General features: G+C 41.1%; 1 protein-coding gene across 6 annotated transcripts in view; it reads right to left on the reverse strand.

The window, feature by feature from the left end:
• Positions 1-17,421, reverse strand: part of si:dkey-222b8.1 (uncharacterized protein LOC560317 homolog) — a 54,217-nt gene that overhangs the window by 10,048 nt on the left and 26,748 nt on the right. For 4 of the 6 annotated variants that reach the window (XM_031278945.2, XM_031278944.2, XM_031278943.2 and 1 more), the window contains 3 exons: positions 10,242-10,485; positions 2,404-2,578; positions 2,177-2,200 (listed from right to left, as the gene is read on the reverse strand). In XM_031278945.2, coding sequence (XP_031134805.1) covers positions 2,177-2,200; positions 2,404-2,578; positions 10,242-10,478 — 436 coding nt within the window. In that variant the 5' untranslated portion in view covers positions 10,479-10,485. The remainder of the gene's footprint in view (positions 1-2,176; positions 2,201-2,403; positions 2,579-10,241; positions 10,486-17,421) is intronic. The other 2 variants (XM_031278946.2, XM_031278942.2) reach the window with 1 other exon arrangement.

Consider the following 17,421-nt stretch of genomic DNA (forward strand, 5'->3'; position numbering starts at 1 on the left):
GATGTGTGAAAGCCTTGAACTGGTTGTCTCAGCTTGTCTCTAAAGAGTTTGGTTTCTAAACATGCTCAGTGGGTTTACTGATGGATAGAGAGACTCATTCTCAGAGAGTAGAGTACCACATGCACGTATTTCTGATGGTTAGCACAATTAAAGTGTGTGATGAGGTCAAATACTTAGGGCACTACATAACTGATGATAGGGACATTCATAGACAGTACTGTATGATGTATGCACAAGCTAATATGCTGAATCACAAATTTAGCATGTGTTCATTGTCTGTGAAGACCACACTTTTTAAAGCTTTTTGCACCCCAATGTATACTGCCCACTTGTGGCGTTGCTATAAAAAAAGCTGTATGCAGAAACTCAATGTGGCATATAATGATGGCATATAATGATGGCATGATGCTGCTGCTTAAAATGCCTCGATAGAGCAGTGCATGCCAAATGTTTGTAAGTGTTGAGGTATCCACCTGTCCTGCTGTACTCTGAACCTCATGTACAGATGTATGTGTAGACTAACTGAGTCATTGAATAGCATCATTGCAACATTAGTGAACCCTGCAATGACTGCGGTCAGGTTTACTTTGAGATTGTGGAACCATTGGCGTTTTAGTCTATATGCTAATATCTGAACACTCTTTTTGTGTATTGTGGAACTGACTGTTGCAGTCATTTCTTATTGTTTGTGTTTTATCTTGTATTTGTCTGTCTTTTGCTATGTTTTGTATTGTGCTATGGACCATTTTTTTGTGTCCTGAATAAAGAATATGATGATGAATGAATGTCAAAACTATTTGAATTAAAACTTATATTGTATTTCTTTACAGAACATTATGATGTCACAGTGAAGTTGACCTTTGACCTTTTGGGTATAGAATGCCACCACTTCATTATTATATCCTGTCATAATTAGCGTAGGAATTCTTGAGTTATGGCCACACAGCGTTTTAGGAAGCCACAGTGACCTTTATCCTCCAAAATCTAATCAGTTCATCCAAATGTGGTCCTGAGATATACGTAGACGTACATACAGGCAACCGCCCACGGCTGTCGCCGGCACAGAGGCATAAAAACACGATCCTCACAGTGCTTCCTGCTCTGTCCAGATGGGAGTGACCACGCTGCAGCAGGTAGATGATGGCATATTTAACTCCATATATTTATTTTTATATATATATATATATATATATATATATATATATATAACTGTATATATACACACAGGAAACTCAGGAAACAATATAACTTTTAAAATAAAACAACTGTTCTTTTTATGTGTTCATTTTCATCAAATTATAAATGGTAGTATCGCTGAGAGTATCTATAAGTATCGGTATTGATAACCAGTAACACATCCATAATACCCATCACCACCGCCAGGCCTCTTTAGAAGACTAGTGGCAGGTCCTGAGTGGATTGATTCAGATTATGACTAATACTTTCTCCCCATATTTACCAAAGTAAATACTGGACCCATTTTTCACAAGCCACATATATCACAAACATTCTGACACTAAAATAGCATATTTCAGACGGACAAATATAGCGTCAGATTGATGTGATATGTCATTAGCACGATAAAACATGCTCATGAGTAAATTATATTATTTCACATGAGGAGATATTAATAGCCACTCGCACATTAAGTCCTTGCACACCAATTCAACAACCGAGAGTTGTACAGTCAGCTGCGAGTGAGAAACAAAAACATGGGGAGAGGCAAAGAATGAAAAAGAGCACAGAGCAGCCACCACACACAAGAGGGCATCTTGTTGGGGAGCACTGGAGGGCCGACACGCTCTCACAGGCCGCTCTGCTCTCAAAGTTGTCTCAATATCTTGTCTTGATTTCAACTCCCAACTTCTCAGTACACACAAAGTATTGGAGGTTATTGTGAGCAACTCCCACAAAAAAAAAATTGTACTTAATTGTACATGTTATTTTCCTAAAGGCTAATACTATTTAACCTTGTGCTACTCTCTTTATGTTATGGCAGCCTTCAGTTCAGACTTGACTCACATGCTTATTCCAACATAAGGAATTTATGTTAATGTAATGATGTAATTAAATGCTAATTTTCATCCGTTGTGCCTAGGTGGAGGGCAGGGAAGCAAGAAATGGAATTTTGCAATATCTTTTAAATCATGATGTGGTGCTGGAGAATAGAACTCACCTGTATTTTGAAGGCTGAGACCAACTGTCAGAGAAGACAAAGAGAACATGAGAGGAAAACTTGACTAACAACATCATACAGAAAATAAAGCATCAGTCAGAAACTCACTACAACAGGGTGAGATTTATAAAGTTTGTTGAACTATGCTTACAATTATTCGTCAGTGATAATCTGAGACACTTTTTATACAGAGACTGTGAAACGTGTGAAGAATAAGGCTGACCTACCGATGCCGGGTGACACCACCCTCTCATAATGGTAGGGGTTGACACATACATTGTCGTACTTCAGGTCAAAGGCGTATTGGCAGAACTTGACATGCTTGAGTTCATTTTTGTGGAGGTCAGGCCAACGCCACAGCCGTGCATAAATGACGTGAGGAAAACCTTTCCTTCCTGCCACCTGAGGAGAGAGCACAGCATCATTATACCCTCTGTCATGCTCACTGAATCTTATTCTTTTTAAAGCTACTACATCCTAGCTCTATCGTGTTCTCAGTACTCTATATGTTATATTGGGATTCGGTCACACAGTGTTCCCTACGCCAACCTTAGTGGGCAAAATCCAAACGTTGTTTTTTTAACCTCTTATCCAGCAGTGGAATGTATCTTTTTATGTGATATTACAGATGTCTACTGTCTGCCTGCTGTCTAAATGACAGCATGTTTTTCCAGGGCCAAACCAATATTTAATTACAACATTTACACAGACTGCCAGAGCAGAGCTGAGCCTCTACGCTAGAACTGCCAGGAATAAATATATACTGAAAATGGCCACTGGATTTTCTACTTTAGGAGGTCATGTTTTTATTACTAGTTGTTGGTTTGTTGGCCTGTCTGTCAGCAGGATTAAGGAAACACTACTGGCCCGACATGAAACTTGGTGGAAGGGTGTAGCGTGAGCCAAGGAAAAACCCATTACATTTTGGAGCTGATCTAAATTTCGGGTCAGATAAACAAACTGTTCATGGGCATTAGGAACCAGTGGTGTAACTTGAATTTTCCACTACGTGGGGATACGGCTTTATGGACTGGAAAGACGCAGACAGAAACCTAGCGGCGGTGTTTAGATGGTGAGTCACATTTTTTTTGGAGTGATTGATCACATTATATTGATAGCATTAGTGTTATGCCAGGTCTTTTGGAGTAGTGAGCTGGTAGGGTAAATGCTGACATGTCACATTTGGTTGATCTGATTTAGCCAACGCGGCAGGCGTGGAGAGGAGATTCAGATTGATATTGTATCCTGAGGGAGGCAATCACAGGAAGCAGCACTCAAGGGACTTTTATTTTCTCTATTTATTTCCATGTGTTATATTCAAATGAATATAACAAGTAGCCGTGTAATAAGCAGCATGATGTAGAACGAGCTCATCACTATTGCAAATTAAAATCCTGACTGGGTGATGCAGGACCCTTGACGTGAAGGGGTTGACTCCTTCACTCGCTCTACATTATCCCTTACTTAGCACACATTCTACAACAGCCATCGTCAACTGCTTTCAGTCCGGCGCTCAGAATAATCATGAATTCAGAAAATGTGAAGAGAAAAAAATGCATTCTGGTATTCAGCATTTACAGCAGGTAACATTACACAGGTAGAGCACAAACCCAGCCCCTGTATGTGCATCTCTATTCACATGCCGGGATTCTGTACAGCGATGCCTGCGCTCCACACACACAGCTGAGCCGAGATGTGTGTGCGTTAAAACACGCAGTACCTGACTGGGAACGATACAAAGAAGATAATCAATGGCCGCTGGGAACTCACGCTAGTCTGGTTACTGTAAGTAGGCTACAATAAAACCTTTGTGAGTAAAAAGTCAATACTTATCAATGCACTCACCTGTATAGACAGGCATAAACATGTAGAAAGCCATATTTCAATCTGCTCTGTCTGCTCAGTCCACTCTTGTCCACCGCACTGTTTTACACGAACACAGCTCTACTCTGCAAATAGTGAATTTTTACAAACAAGCTAAAACAAAAGCTGTCTGTTTGTAGTCTAACTGTTTATCTTAGTTTGCCGGGAAAATTGAAATTTGGACAAATTCTTATGAATTTAACTGCTGGCTGAACGAGCCATTCTCTCCGCTGGAGCGGTAAACCTATGGATGTATTATAAGACTAAAACATATACATGTGGCTACTTAATATGCACGTGAATGACGCGATCGTTACGTTGGCGTTCTTCATTCTTGATGATGATGCCGGTTGTATTATTTTGCAACAGCGTTGTTTCATTGCAAATGAGGCATACAGGACGAATACTAGCCTGCTTATCAGTCCATTCATCATTACAGCTGCTGTTTTCCACGTCAACTTTTCACTTCAGCCTCTTTGACTGTGACATGTTTACCTGACAACAGGCTTTTCTTTCTGCAAGCATTTTCCACCAATCAGGACATTGCATACTACAACAACGTTTCAGTAATCACTAGGGGTGGTACGGTTCATGAAAAAATATCCGAACCGCTCGGTTGGCTTGTCTCGGTTCGGAGCGTGTGTGCGTCTCACGGCTCGTCAGTGCACTGTTAACGTGCACTAACCTCTTACTGCCGTAGTGTCCACTTTATACACCTATGTTAAAACACTTACTGCAGTAGTACCACTTTATACACCTATGTTATAACACTTACTGCTGTAGTACCACTTTATACACCTATGTTATAACACTTACTGCTGTAGTACCACTTTATACACCTATGTTATAACACTTACTGCTGTAGTACCACTTTATACACCTATGTTATAACACTTACTGCAGTAGTACCACTTTATACACCTATGTTATAACACTTACTGCAGTAGTACCACTTTATACACCTATGTTAAAACACTGCAGTAGTACCACTTTATACACCTATGTTATAACACTTACTGCTGTAGTACCACTTTATACACCTATGTTATAACACTTACTGCTGTAGTACCACTTTATACACCTATGTTATAACACTTACTGCTGTAGTACCACTTTATACACCTATGTTGAAACACTGCAGTAGTACCACTTTATACACCTATGTTAAAACATTGCAGTAGTACCACTTTATACACCTATGTTAAAACACTGCAGTAGTACCACTTTATACACCTATGTTATAACACTTACTGCAGTAGTACCACTTTATACACCTATGTTAAAACACTGCAGTAGTACCACTTTATACACCTATGTTAAAACACTGCAGTAGTACCACTTTATACACCTATGTTAAAACATTGCAGTAGTACCACTTTATACACCTATGTTAAAACACTGCAGTAGTACCACTTTATACACCTATGTTATAACACTTACTGCTGTAGTACCACTTTATACACCTATGTTAAAACATTGCAGTAGTACCACTTTATACACCTATGTTATAACACTTACTGCTGTAGTACCACTTTATACACCTATGTTAAAACACTGCAGTAGTACCACTTTATACACCTATGTTATAACACTTACTGCTGTAGTACCACTTTATACACCTATGTTAAAACATTGCAGTAGTACCACTTTATACACCTATGTTAAAACACTGCAGTAGTACCACTTTATACACCTATGTTATAACACTTACTGCAGTAGTACCACTTTATACACCTATGTTAAAACACTTACTGCAGTAGTACCACTTTATACACCTATGTTATAACACTTACTGCAGTAGTACCACTTTATACACCTATGTTATAACACTTACTGCAGTAGTACCACTTTATACACCTATGTTAAAACACTGCAGTAGTACCACTTTATACACCTATGTTATAACACTTACTGCAGTAGTACCACTTTATACACCTATGTTATAACACTTACTGCAGTAGTACCACTTTATACACCTATGTTATAACACTTACTGCAGTAGTACCACTTTATACACCTATGTTAAAGCAGCCATATTATGCTCATTTTCAGGTTCATAATTGTATTTTAAGGTTGTACCAGAATAAGTTTACATGGTTTAATTTTCAAAAAACACCATATTTGTGTTGTACTGCAGTGCTCTCACTGCTGCAGATCCTCTTTTCAGCTGGTCTCTGTTTTAGCTACAGAGTGAGACCTCTTTTCTTCTTCTTCTTCTGTACTATCTTTGATTGCACTGCACATGCCCAGTAGCTCAGATGTAGATCATGTCAGCTAGCTAGCTCCATAGACAGTAAAAGAAAGGCTGTTTCTACAACTTCGGTCAGTTACAAGGCAGGATTAGCTGGGAGACTTCTAAATGAGGGCGCACATGTAAGTAGTTCTTTTGTAGATTATGGTGAACTTGTGTGTGTTGTAGTAGTGCTTTGCTATTGAGAACGAGGTAGCATGCTAGCGTTAGCATGCTAGCGTTAGCCATAGCGTTAGCATGCTAACGCTACGAGCTAATGGTTGCGGTTAGCCTGCTCGTTTCGGCTTGTGACGTCACAAGCCGTGCCGATTTTGAACAGCTCACCCAGAGACTGAAGGCAGGACACATTCAGAAACCGTATCTCACTCTAAACAGCATGGATGGATTTTTTTCAAAGTTTGTATGTGTGTGGAAGCACCAGAGACACAACATAACACCCCAAATCCCAGAAAAAGTGATTTTTTCATAATATGGGCACTTTAAAACACTTACTGCTGTAGTATCACTTTATACACCTATGTTATAACACTTACTGCAGTAGTACCACTTTATACACCTATGTTATAACACTTACTGCTGTAGTACCACTTTATACAACTATGTTAAAACACTTACTGCAGTAGTACCACTTTATACACCTATGTTAAAACACTTACTGCAGTAGTACCACTTTATACACCTATGTTATAACACTTACTGCAGTAGTACCACTTTATACACCTATGTTAAAACACTTACTGCAGTAGTACCACTTTATACACCTATGTTAAAACACTTAGTGCTGTAGTACCACTTTATACACCTATGTTAAAACACTTACTGCTGTAGTACCACTTTATACACCTATGTTAAAACACTTACTGCTGTAGTACCACTTTATACACCTATGTTAAAACACTTACTGCTGTAGTACCACTTTATACACCTATGTTAAAACACTTACTGCTGTAGTACCACTTTATACACCTATGTTAAAACACTTACTGCTGTAGTACCACTTTATACACCTATGTTAAAACACTTACTGCTGTAGTACCACTTTATACACCTATGTTAAAACACTTACTGGAATCGACGAGGGGGATGAGCGTGACGAACGCAACACATGACAGCTGATTGGACGAACGCTTCACGTGGTTCTTGCTGCTCCCGAATTTCAAAACAGACTCTAATGGCGTCTCGTTCTGAATACGATCTCGTATTTTACGAAAATAGTTCACCAAAATGTGTTTCTGACATTTTACATTTTAACATTTTAAGCGAGAAACAGGCCATACAGTTGCTGAATCGGTCTGTTTTTTTGATCGACAAAGATCAGTTTAAAAGATTTTCGTCAGATTTTGAGAGGCGCTGAGCCGACCGCTCCTCAGGTGGAGTGTGGAGTGCTGCAGGTCACGTCACGTGTAGAGATGTCAGGTGGAAGAGATGAGGAAGGCTGTAGAGATGTCAGGTGGGAGAGATGAGGAAGACTGTAGAGATGTCAGGTGGGAGAGATGAGGAAGGCTGTAGAGATGTCAGGTGGGAGAGATGAATAAGACTGTAGAGATGTCAGGTGGGAGAGATGAGGAAGGCTGTAGAGTTGTCAGGTGGGAGAGATGAGGAAGACTGTAGAGATGTCAGGTGGGAGAGATGAGGAAGGCTGTAGAGATGTCAGGTGGGAAAGATGAGGAAGACTGTAGAGATGTCAGGTGGGAGAGATGAGGAAGACTGTAGAGATGTCAGGTGGGAGAGATGAGGAAGACTGTAGAGATGTCAGGTGGGAGAGATGAGGAAGGCTGTAGAGATGTCAGGTGGGAGAGATGAGGAAGACTGTAGAGATGTCAGGTGGGAGAGATGAGGAAGGCTGTAGAGATGTCAGGTGGGAGAGATGAGGAAGGCTGTAGAGATGTCAGGTGGGAGAGATGAGGAAGGCTGTAGAGATGTCAGGTGGAGAGATGAGGAAGACTGTAGAGATGTCAGGTGGAAGAGATGAGGAAGGCTGTAGAGATGTCAGGTGGGAGAGATGAGGAAGGCTGTAGAGATGTCAGGTGGAGAGATGAGGAAGGCTGTAGAGATGTCAGGTGGAGAGATGAGGAAGGCTGTAGAGATGTCAGGTGGAGAGATGAGGAAGGCTGCCCGGAGCTGGAGGATGCTCCAGCATCGTATATAGTCTGGTGTGTGGGAACATTTTGGATTTCATGTTACTTATGATGACAGCGGAAATAAAACAATTAGGGCTGTCAGCGTTAACGCGTTAATCGTGATGCGATTAAGGGCCGACGCGATGCGATTAATGTTTTTTAATCGTAATTAATCGCATGCAGCATTTATTAATTTATTTTATACTTCACTAGGCTTTGCGAGGTGCCTAACAGGCTACTATTTTGATCCTTTGCAGCACCGTTACTTCTCATCAAGCTGCCACTTCCTCCTAACACATCCTGCTGCTGCAGGCTGCAGCATGATGGAGAAACACAGCAGCAATAACTCTGAATGGAGCTTTTTATTTTCCAAAACTCCCGGACGGCTCGTAGACAAGTCGAAAGCCATACGCACATTGTGTAAAGCCGAATTAAAATATCACGAAGCACGTCAAGCTGGAACTACCACCTACGGAGCTAAGCATATAGTTCAGTTAACGTGATGCTAGACCACCGGCCCTCGGGGGGCAGGGGAGAGATGAATGTTCGGAAATAAGAGGTTGCTGTGGCCCACCGTACAGCAGCAGCTGCGGCGGCTGGAGCGAGCAGCTGCAGCAGCCATAGCGGGCAGCGGCCGGAGCGGACGATCACGCGGGGACATCCTCAGCGGTGAAACGTGAACGAGGGCTGGAGTATAACCTAGCTAGGTGGAAAGCTAACGCTAGCCGGCCACCTGTTCCATCAATCCTGCTTTCAAGTGTCCGCTCATTAGACAAAAACTGGACTACATCCAACTTCAACGAAACTCCCAACGCAAGTTCAGAGACTACTGTGTTTCTGTTGTTGTGGAAACAACAGTGTACTGGACTATCCAGCCTGTTTCTCTGTCGCCAGGTAAGAGTGGAGATGGGCTGTGTTAACACGGACTTGTGCAGAAATGAGCTGCTCATTAACCGGTGATCACTGGACGTCAGTGAGGAATCAACATTATTTAGGAGTTACTAAACACTATATTGACTCTAGTAAGGATAGAGATTTGTAGTTTTTTAGTTAGGTACTTGGAGGAATTGTGCAATAATGACAGATTCACACGTTTCTTTTGTTTACAGTAAATAAATAATTACAAATCTTAAAATCAAGTTCATACAGTAACTTTCTTTGCATTCATTTGATTCCCAATCAAGATCCACTGGTAAAAATTGCTTTTGATTGTTAATATGTGCTTAAAAACTGTTCTGAAATGCAAAATAATAGAATTTTAATCATGTGATAAAATATGCAATTAATCGCAATTAACTATAGAACTTCAGCGATTAATCGCGATTAAAAAAATTAATCGTTTGACAGCCCTAAAAACAATAGATAGAACTGCCACTGTGTGCAAACTGAACCGTGGATTTTGTGAACCGTACCACCCCTAGTAATCACAGACTTTAACCATCACTCCTCAGTGACCTGCCTCCTAGTCTGAGATCTTTTTCTAGTTAAGGAGCCTATCTAGTTATCATTATGGATTTTCCATGTTTTTTAGGAGTTTGCTCACACTAATACATGCAAAAAATATAGCATTAATTCAGTAAGAAAGTGAAAATATCAAACAAGAATAGGTGTATTAGGTATAAATACATTTGATTTTCTTTATTTGCAAGTCCGGCCCCCAGAGTGTCTGCTTAGAAACATTCCGGCCTTTGGAAAAATGTAGTTGATGACCCCTGTACTCTCCTGAACTCTTTGATCATCTTTTTAGATATTTGTCATGTTAAGCTGAAGGATGAATGATCTCTGCACCAGCTTACAAGGTTAGACACCTGCATGTCGGAGGTGCACTGACCTGCAGCCGTCCGTCCAGCGTCCTCTGGATGGTGACACACTTGCTGGGATGGACACCATTGGTGGTGATGGCAGTGATGAGCGAGTCCAGCTCGTCCTTCTTCTCCTTCAGCTTTTTCACCAGGCTCTCGATGGCCCGCTTGGCAAAGCCCTCATTCTCTCCGCCCTGCCGGTGGCACATTAAGCTGTGGACGATGCTGAGACAGGCGTCATTGCTGCTCGGAGGGTTCACTGACATGATGCTGCTGCCACAAGACACAAGAGGAAGGCTTGTTATGCTTAAAGGTGCAATATGTAATATATTTCCTGTAATAAATCCAAAAATGACCCAAATGCATCATCAGATATTAAGGAAACATAATAAGTTGAAATACTATCTTTTCTGACAACAATGCTAATGCCAGTATTTTCTCCTTTTGAAATTTCCATAATGTCTGTTTGTGTTTTGGCCTGTGTGTTGGTATCATCTGTCCAGTTTGTCAGCCAGGCCGGGTTGCCAGATATACCTGTAAACACGTAAAGCCAGCGCGCTACAGCTATAACGTTAGTAGAGTCATGAAAGCAGCAAACAAACTAACAGGATCAACGGAGATAGATTCTACCCGACCTAAAAAAAACAGCATGTTTCTAACAGCTGCGTGACCAGAGACGTAACAAACCCGTCTGGGTAAATATTGGAGATGTATTTGAAAGATGGAGACAGCTTAGAGCCCAAAAGGACGCAGAGTTGGCTAATTTCCTCCTGAACAGGTAAGCATTAGCTTCAGGCTAATTTATCATCATGACGTTCCCAAGATGGCAGCATGTCTCTCTGTTTGTGCGTGACTGAGTGATTGATATTTGTTTGTTCATGGGAAAATTGCCAACTGATCCCTTTGTGAGCTTTCAAACAATACTACTACTCTAATGAATTGTCGTATTTGTTATACTCGATGGTTGTTTATGACGAAAATCCGTATAGTTTAAGTCGGGACTGACATCCCCAGTGAAGTGGCTCTCTAGTCCTAGTAGTGCATTCTGAAAACTCACGGTATCCATATAATCCCTGTCTGGAAAAGTGATTACGACCATCAAGCTGGTACGGAAATTTACTTGGAACCTTGGTTTACTTCTTTGCCGTTTCTGGAGGATCTGTTTCATGCTGACTTGTCGGTGCCTGGAGCCTGTTCACCTGCTGGAGCTCGAGTGCAGACATGTCGCTGATTTTGATGTGCCTGATCTCTTCATGATGAAGGAAAGTGCTTTTTTCCTCGTTCTTACTGCTGGTTTTAAGATATAGTCTGATGTTTTAGAGGCGGCTGGTCTTGATTTTAACTCTTTTACCTGCAGCATTGCTACACTCGCCGGGCTTCCTGTTTACGAGTGATGACACGCCACATCATCGGTCGCAGTGGTGAAACGGAAAATCCGTACTGGATTTCTTCTGTCGCTGACCCGGACGCCGTTGTGTACTTGGGCCTGTTTCTTGGCTGCCGGGTCCCATGTCATATTCTGTCCTTCCACGTCTGGATGGTGCGATGGCCATGGAGAAAAAGAAGAGGTTGCTCCTTGCCTCTCTATGTTTTTACTTTTCTTTGTCCTTATTTATTACTGGGGGCACCTACCACTGGAATGGCTACTCCGGTCCAGTACTCCCAATACCGTGTGATTCATACAAGGGCACGTGCGCATCTGGCTGACACTGTTGACTTAGTCTGCCTGTCCAGTATCATGACGTTATGTGACAACTTTACCACTTTCTCTTGTGTGCTCCAAGATTCCAATTTTGGACGGAAAAGCAATGAACCGTACAAAAAATCAATTAAGCACAAATATTTAATTGTTTTATTGCTGTTGATGTCAGGGAATGTGCAGCCCAACCCAGACCCAGACACCCCTATAAGTTTTAACACCCCGGCAGATTTTAAAGAAAGATCTGGTCTTGGTTTCTTTCATTTGAATGTTCGCAGTCTTGTTCCTAAAATGGACATGTTGCGTATCTGGGCTCACTCTACAGATGCTGATGTATTTGTCTTGTCTGAAACCTGGTTAAGTAAATCTGTTTCAGATAAAGAAATCAATATTAGTGGTTACAATGTTTTTAGGACTGACCGCCCTAATAGAGGTGGGGGTGTAGCAATTTACATCAAAAATCAATATCAAGTTAATGTACTACTGTCAAAATCATTAGTTAAACAGTTTGAATTTTTAGCTTTGGAGCTCGAAGTCTCTAAATCACTTAGTATAAAGTTGTTGGTTGTTATAGGACACCTTCAGCTGTTAACGGTGCTCTGCCTCCTTAATGCAACTCCTTTCTGATTTTAACTCTAAGGAATTAGAAGTCTTCGGAGACCTTAATTGGAACTGGTTACAACCAGTAGCTGATGATTTCAGAGCTTACTGTGATTCATTAAATCTTTTTCAGATTGTGGACAGTCCCACACGGCCAAACCTCCAAAACCCGGAAAAATCATCGCTAATAGATGTGATTTTAACTAACGTTCCTCATAAGTATTCAACTGCTTCCATATTTACAAACGACATCAGTGACCACTGTGTCGTAGCAACAGTTAGAAATACTAAAATATCTAAAACTAAACCACGCATTATCGTCAAGTGTAATATGAAGCACTTCTCAGAACAAGACTTCCTTCATGATTTATCTAACTATGACTGGGAAAAAATTAATATTAGTACAGATGTTGAAAGTGCCTGGAACCTCTTTTATAAAGGGTTTACCAATATAATTAATGAGTATGCTCCACTAAAGAAGTACAGAGTCAAAAGCCGAAACAATGCTTGGTTTTCACCTGATTTAGCAAATATCCTTCATGAGCGCAATGTGGCATCAAATCAGAACTCTGACTGGCTGGACTTCAGACAACTGCGAAATACATGTACTCTCAAAATTAGAAATGCCAAATCTGACCATTTTCTTTCTCAAACCACTCATAATCTGAATAATCCATCAAAATTTTGGAAAACTATAAAATCATTATCAGAAAACAGTAAAGGCCAGGAGCTTCCCTCAAGCATTGTGAAGGACTCTCTAAAAGTTACCGACAAGGCCAAAATGCTTGATTGTTTTAATGAACATTTCATAGCCTCAGGATTTTTATTTGAGTCATTCAGTCCTCAGCATGAGTGTTCCTCTACAGTTGAGACTGTTGGTCTAGACCCTTCTAGTCTGTCTTTTAGTTTCAGTCCTATCACAGTTTCAGACGTAAATAAAGCCCTCAAGCATTTGGACACAACAAAATCTGCAGGCCCTGATAAACTGGATCCCTACTTTTTAAAGCTAGCGGGAAATGTTATTGCCGTGCCCTTAACTAATATTTTTAATTTGTGTTTGAATACAAATGTCATTCCTCCCATCTGGAAATCAGCCTTTGTGGTTCCCCTGCTAAAAGGTGGCGACCCTTCCATCTTAAATAACTACAGACCAATCTCTAAACTGTCTGTCCTGGTCAAGGTTCTAGAATCCCTTGTCAGTGATCAGTTAAAGTACTTTTTTAACAGTTATAATGTGTTATCAGACTTCCAATCTGGTTTTAGAAAAGGGCATAGTACAACGTCGGCAGCTCTTAAGGTTTTAAATGACTTTGTTGAATCCATGGATAATAAACAGCATTGTGCAGCCCTTTTGATTGACCTTTCAAAGGCATCTGATACAGTGGACCACATAGTGCTTAAGCAGAGACTGCATAGGGCTGGGCTTTGTGAACAAACTGTCGGTTGGTTTGTTAATTACCTTACAGACAGAACTCAGTGTGTGCAGGCAGAGGGCAGCACTTCTTGCTATCTCAAAATAACAAAAGGCGTGCCTCAGGGGTCAGTCTTGGGGCCACTGCTATTCATCCTCTATATCAATAACATTGATCATAACGTGTCTGATATAAAATTTCATTTTTATGCTGATGACACTGTACTGTATTGCTCAGCACCCACCGCAGACCAGGCCCTCTCCCAGTTACAACTTGCTTTTAACACGCTTCAACAGAAACAGATTTAAAACTTGTTTTAAATGCAGAAAAAACTAAAGGCATGCTTTTTTTAAATTCGAAATCTAAATCAACTCTCCCGTCAATCCTCACTTCCCAGGGTACGAAACTTTAATGTGTTTCTAAGTACAGATATCTTGGTATTTTAATTGATGAAACTCTTTCTTTTACCCTTCATATTCAGCAGCTAGCAAAAAGATTAAAACTTAAATTAGGATTTTATTTCAGAATCAAATCCTGCCTTTCATTCGAATCTAGAAAGAGGCTGGTCGCTGCCACTTTTACGTCTGTACTTGACTATGGTGATGTTCTATACATGCATGCTTCGTCTCAAAGTTTACATGCACTGGACACTGTATACCACGGATCTCTGAGGTTCATCACTGGTATGAAAGCCCTCACTCACCATTGTGAACTGTATGAACGTGTTGGATGGCCTTCTCTATCAACACGGAGACTTCAACACTGGCATACCTTCATATACAAGGCTATTTTAGGTCTCCTTCCATCCTACCTTCTGACATATATCAGTGTAAATAGTAACGGGACTTATGATCTTCGTTCCCAGGATCTTTTCCTTCTGTCTGTTCCAAAGGTCAGAACTGAGCTGGGAAAAAAGGCGTCTAAGTTTGCTGCTCCCTCTGCTTGGAACAACTTACAGAAAATCATGAAACTTACTGAGCTGGTCTCATTGGTCGCTTTTAAGAGGATGTTGACTGACTTGGAGGCAGCCACATCTGGCTGCAGATGTTTTGACTGATGTGTCTAGGAGTGTGGTTGACTTTGAAAGATTTGCTGTGTCAGTTGTTTTATGTTTTCGGTGTTTTTGCGTATTTCTGTTTATATGTACGGTATATGTGGTTGTACTGCTGCCTATCTTGGCCAGGACACTCTTGAAAAAGAGATGGGTTGAGAATTAAGAAAAGAATCACAGCTACTAGGGATGGGCATTTTATGTCATTTCAACATTTGTGTACTCACATTGAATTATATAGCTAGAGTACCCGAGTTGGTTACTCGCAAAAACAAATTGAGACAGAGCCAGTAAAGTGATCCCGACTGGTCCTGGCTAACAGCACCAAGCTAACCCTGCTAACGTTAGTGGAGGACCAGGCAAGCGGGCCTGAGTTTGCAGTGTGTTTAGCGATTGTTGCCGTAATTCTGGGTGGTGATGGCGCAGGGGATATGATGCATACCTTTGGTTCGATTCCCACTGCGATACATCAACCAATGTGTCGCTGAGCAAGACACTTAACCCCTAATTGCTCCAGAGGCGTGTTACCTCTGACATATATGGCAATTGGAAGTTGCTTTGGATAGAAGCATCAGCTAAATGACATGTAATGTAATTCTAAGCCGATAAAGTGTGTTCAGTCAGGTGGAGAGGATGGTGAGGTAGTGGTATTTTTAGCGGTTCCTATTGTAATTCTAAGCTGAGGAAGTGTGTCTGTCTGGCGTGTGGAGAGGATGGCGAGGTTGTGGGATTTTTAGCAGTTCCTACAATAATTCTAAGCCGAGGAAGTGTGTCTGTCAATATAGCCAGCATCTAACGTTAGCTACTCTGCTGTGCTGTGGAGTAATGTCTGGCTATGTGAGACAAGTGTCTAGCAACACTGTTGGATGCTGCAGTCTCAGCCTGGCAACCAACGTGAACTTGGAGTCTGGGGAGGAGGGGGCGGGGGACACGACCGTCTCCTGTATTTTGAATTTGTACTGCAGTAACTATTTTAAACACTAGCTGTCAGTATTATGTATTGCACCTTTAATGAACACATATTATCTGCTCTGGCCAACTCGTACTGGCCCTTGATAGATACTCTGGTATCAGGGATAGATTCTAAACAGCCTTCTCTAAATCTAAATCTAATTTGCTGGTGATGGAAAATATATACCGGGAAAATTTCCACTATATGCATTTGTGGATCAGGATCAGCAGGTGTCCCAGGCATTTGCAACACAGGTGAGGTGACTGACTACGGTAGAGTGGAAAGTAAGGAAGGAAGGAAGGAAGGAAGGAATGTCCCCAGTCTGAATCCATTTATCTAGCCTTATATACAAATACTGTTAGCAAATCAAAACTGACTACATTACTGTATGACAGAAATTTAGGTTGACTCAACTTTACAAATTTGGCGGAGTGGAGGGACCGAGCAGCCCGATGCAGCCAGCTGGCTAGTGAGCTAGCTTGCTTTTTACACCCAGCATGCTTTTGTGCTACACTGGTTACAGAAAATAAGCCGGACCAAGTTGTCACACATCTGGCGATGTGCCTAGACTAAAGTGTGTGAATGAAACATTAAGTTGTTAAATTTGACTAATTGTGGTTGGAGCTCTGTTCTCAGTGTAGCACCAACCACGCTGCAGAAGCAGTGAGGAGGAGAGGTCTTCTCTCTTTATATTAAGTTTTACGGTATAAAACATTATTCTATTAGTTTAGTTTGTAACATGTAGATATCTAGATCTTCTAAAAGACAATTCAAATGTCAGTTATGGCCAATTTTGACAGCCCTATATGTATTGGATTGATCAGATGAGATGCACCCTGGCCTACAATATTTCATCAGCGTCATCAACGTCAAATAACATTAAATAATTGCAGTACTTTTGAATAATATCTTCTAATACTGTGGATACATCGCAAAGTACGGTTTTACTTGTTATATAGTGTTTGTGTGTAAATCGCTGCAGTGAGGCTGTGATGTCAGGCGCCCAGAGCACACGGAGGCACTGCGGTGGCTGCCACACACACACACAAGTTTCCCTGATTATAGGCATTCAGGTTTCTAGTGGTGACAGTTCAGGAGTGCCCTTTCCCACACCAGAAGCAGACATGCTATGACGGTGGGATGCAATTATTATTAATTGTATGCCTCCACCTTCAGATCTAGGTAAGGCTACTGTCCTGTCTGTCACTGCACTAACCACAGCAGCAACATGTTGAACTCACTGCTGTGGCCCCTAAACATTATGTCCTTTCTGACCTCCACCTCACCAATAAGCAGCTTGGCATGAATATTCATGAGGTGCTTTGCATTGACCATTTATGGTTGAATGTAGGCGTGTAAAGGGCGGGATATGAGGCTGATCCACATGCACACATTTTCAGGTGGACTATGATTTATAAAGGGGTGTGTGAGCATGGTTTTATAAATTAGATATTTTTTTCATTTTTGGATTTTGTGCACACACACTTTTAGTCTG

The sequence above is a fragment of the Sander lucioperca genome, chromosome 16, assembly GCF_008315115.2.
Source record: "Sander lucioperca isolate FBNREF2018 chromosome 16, SLUC_FBN_1.2, whole genome shotgun sequence".
NCBI lineage: Eukaryota > Metazoa > Chordata > Actinopteri > Perciformes > Percidae > Sander > Sander lucioperca.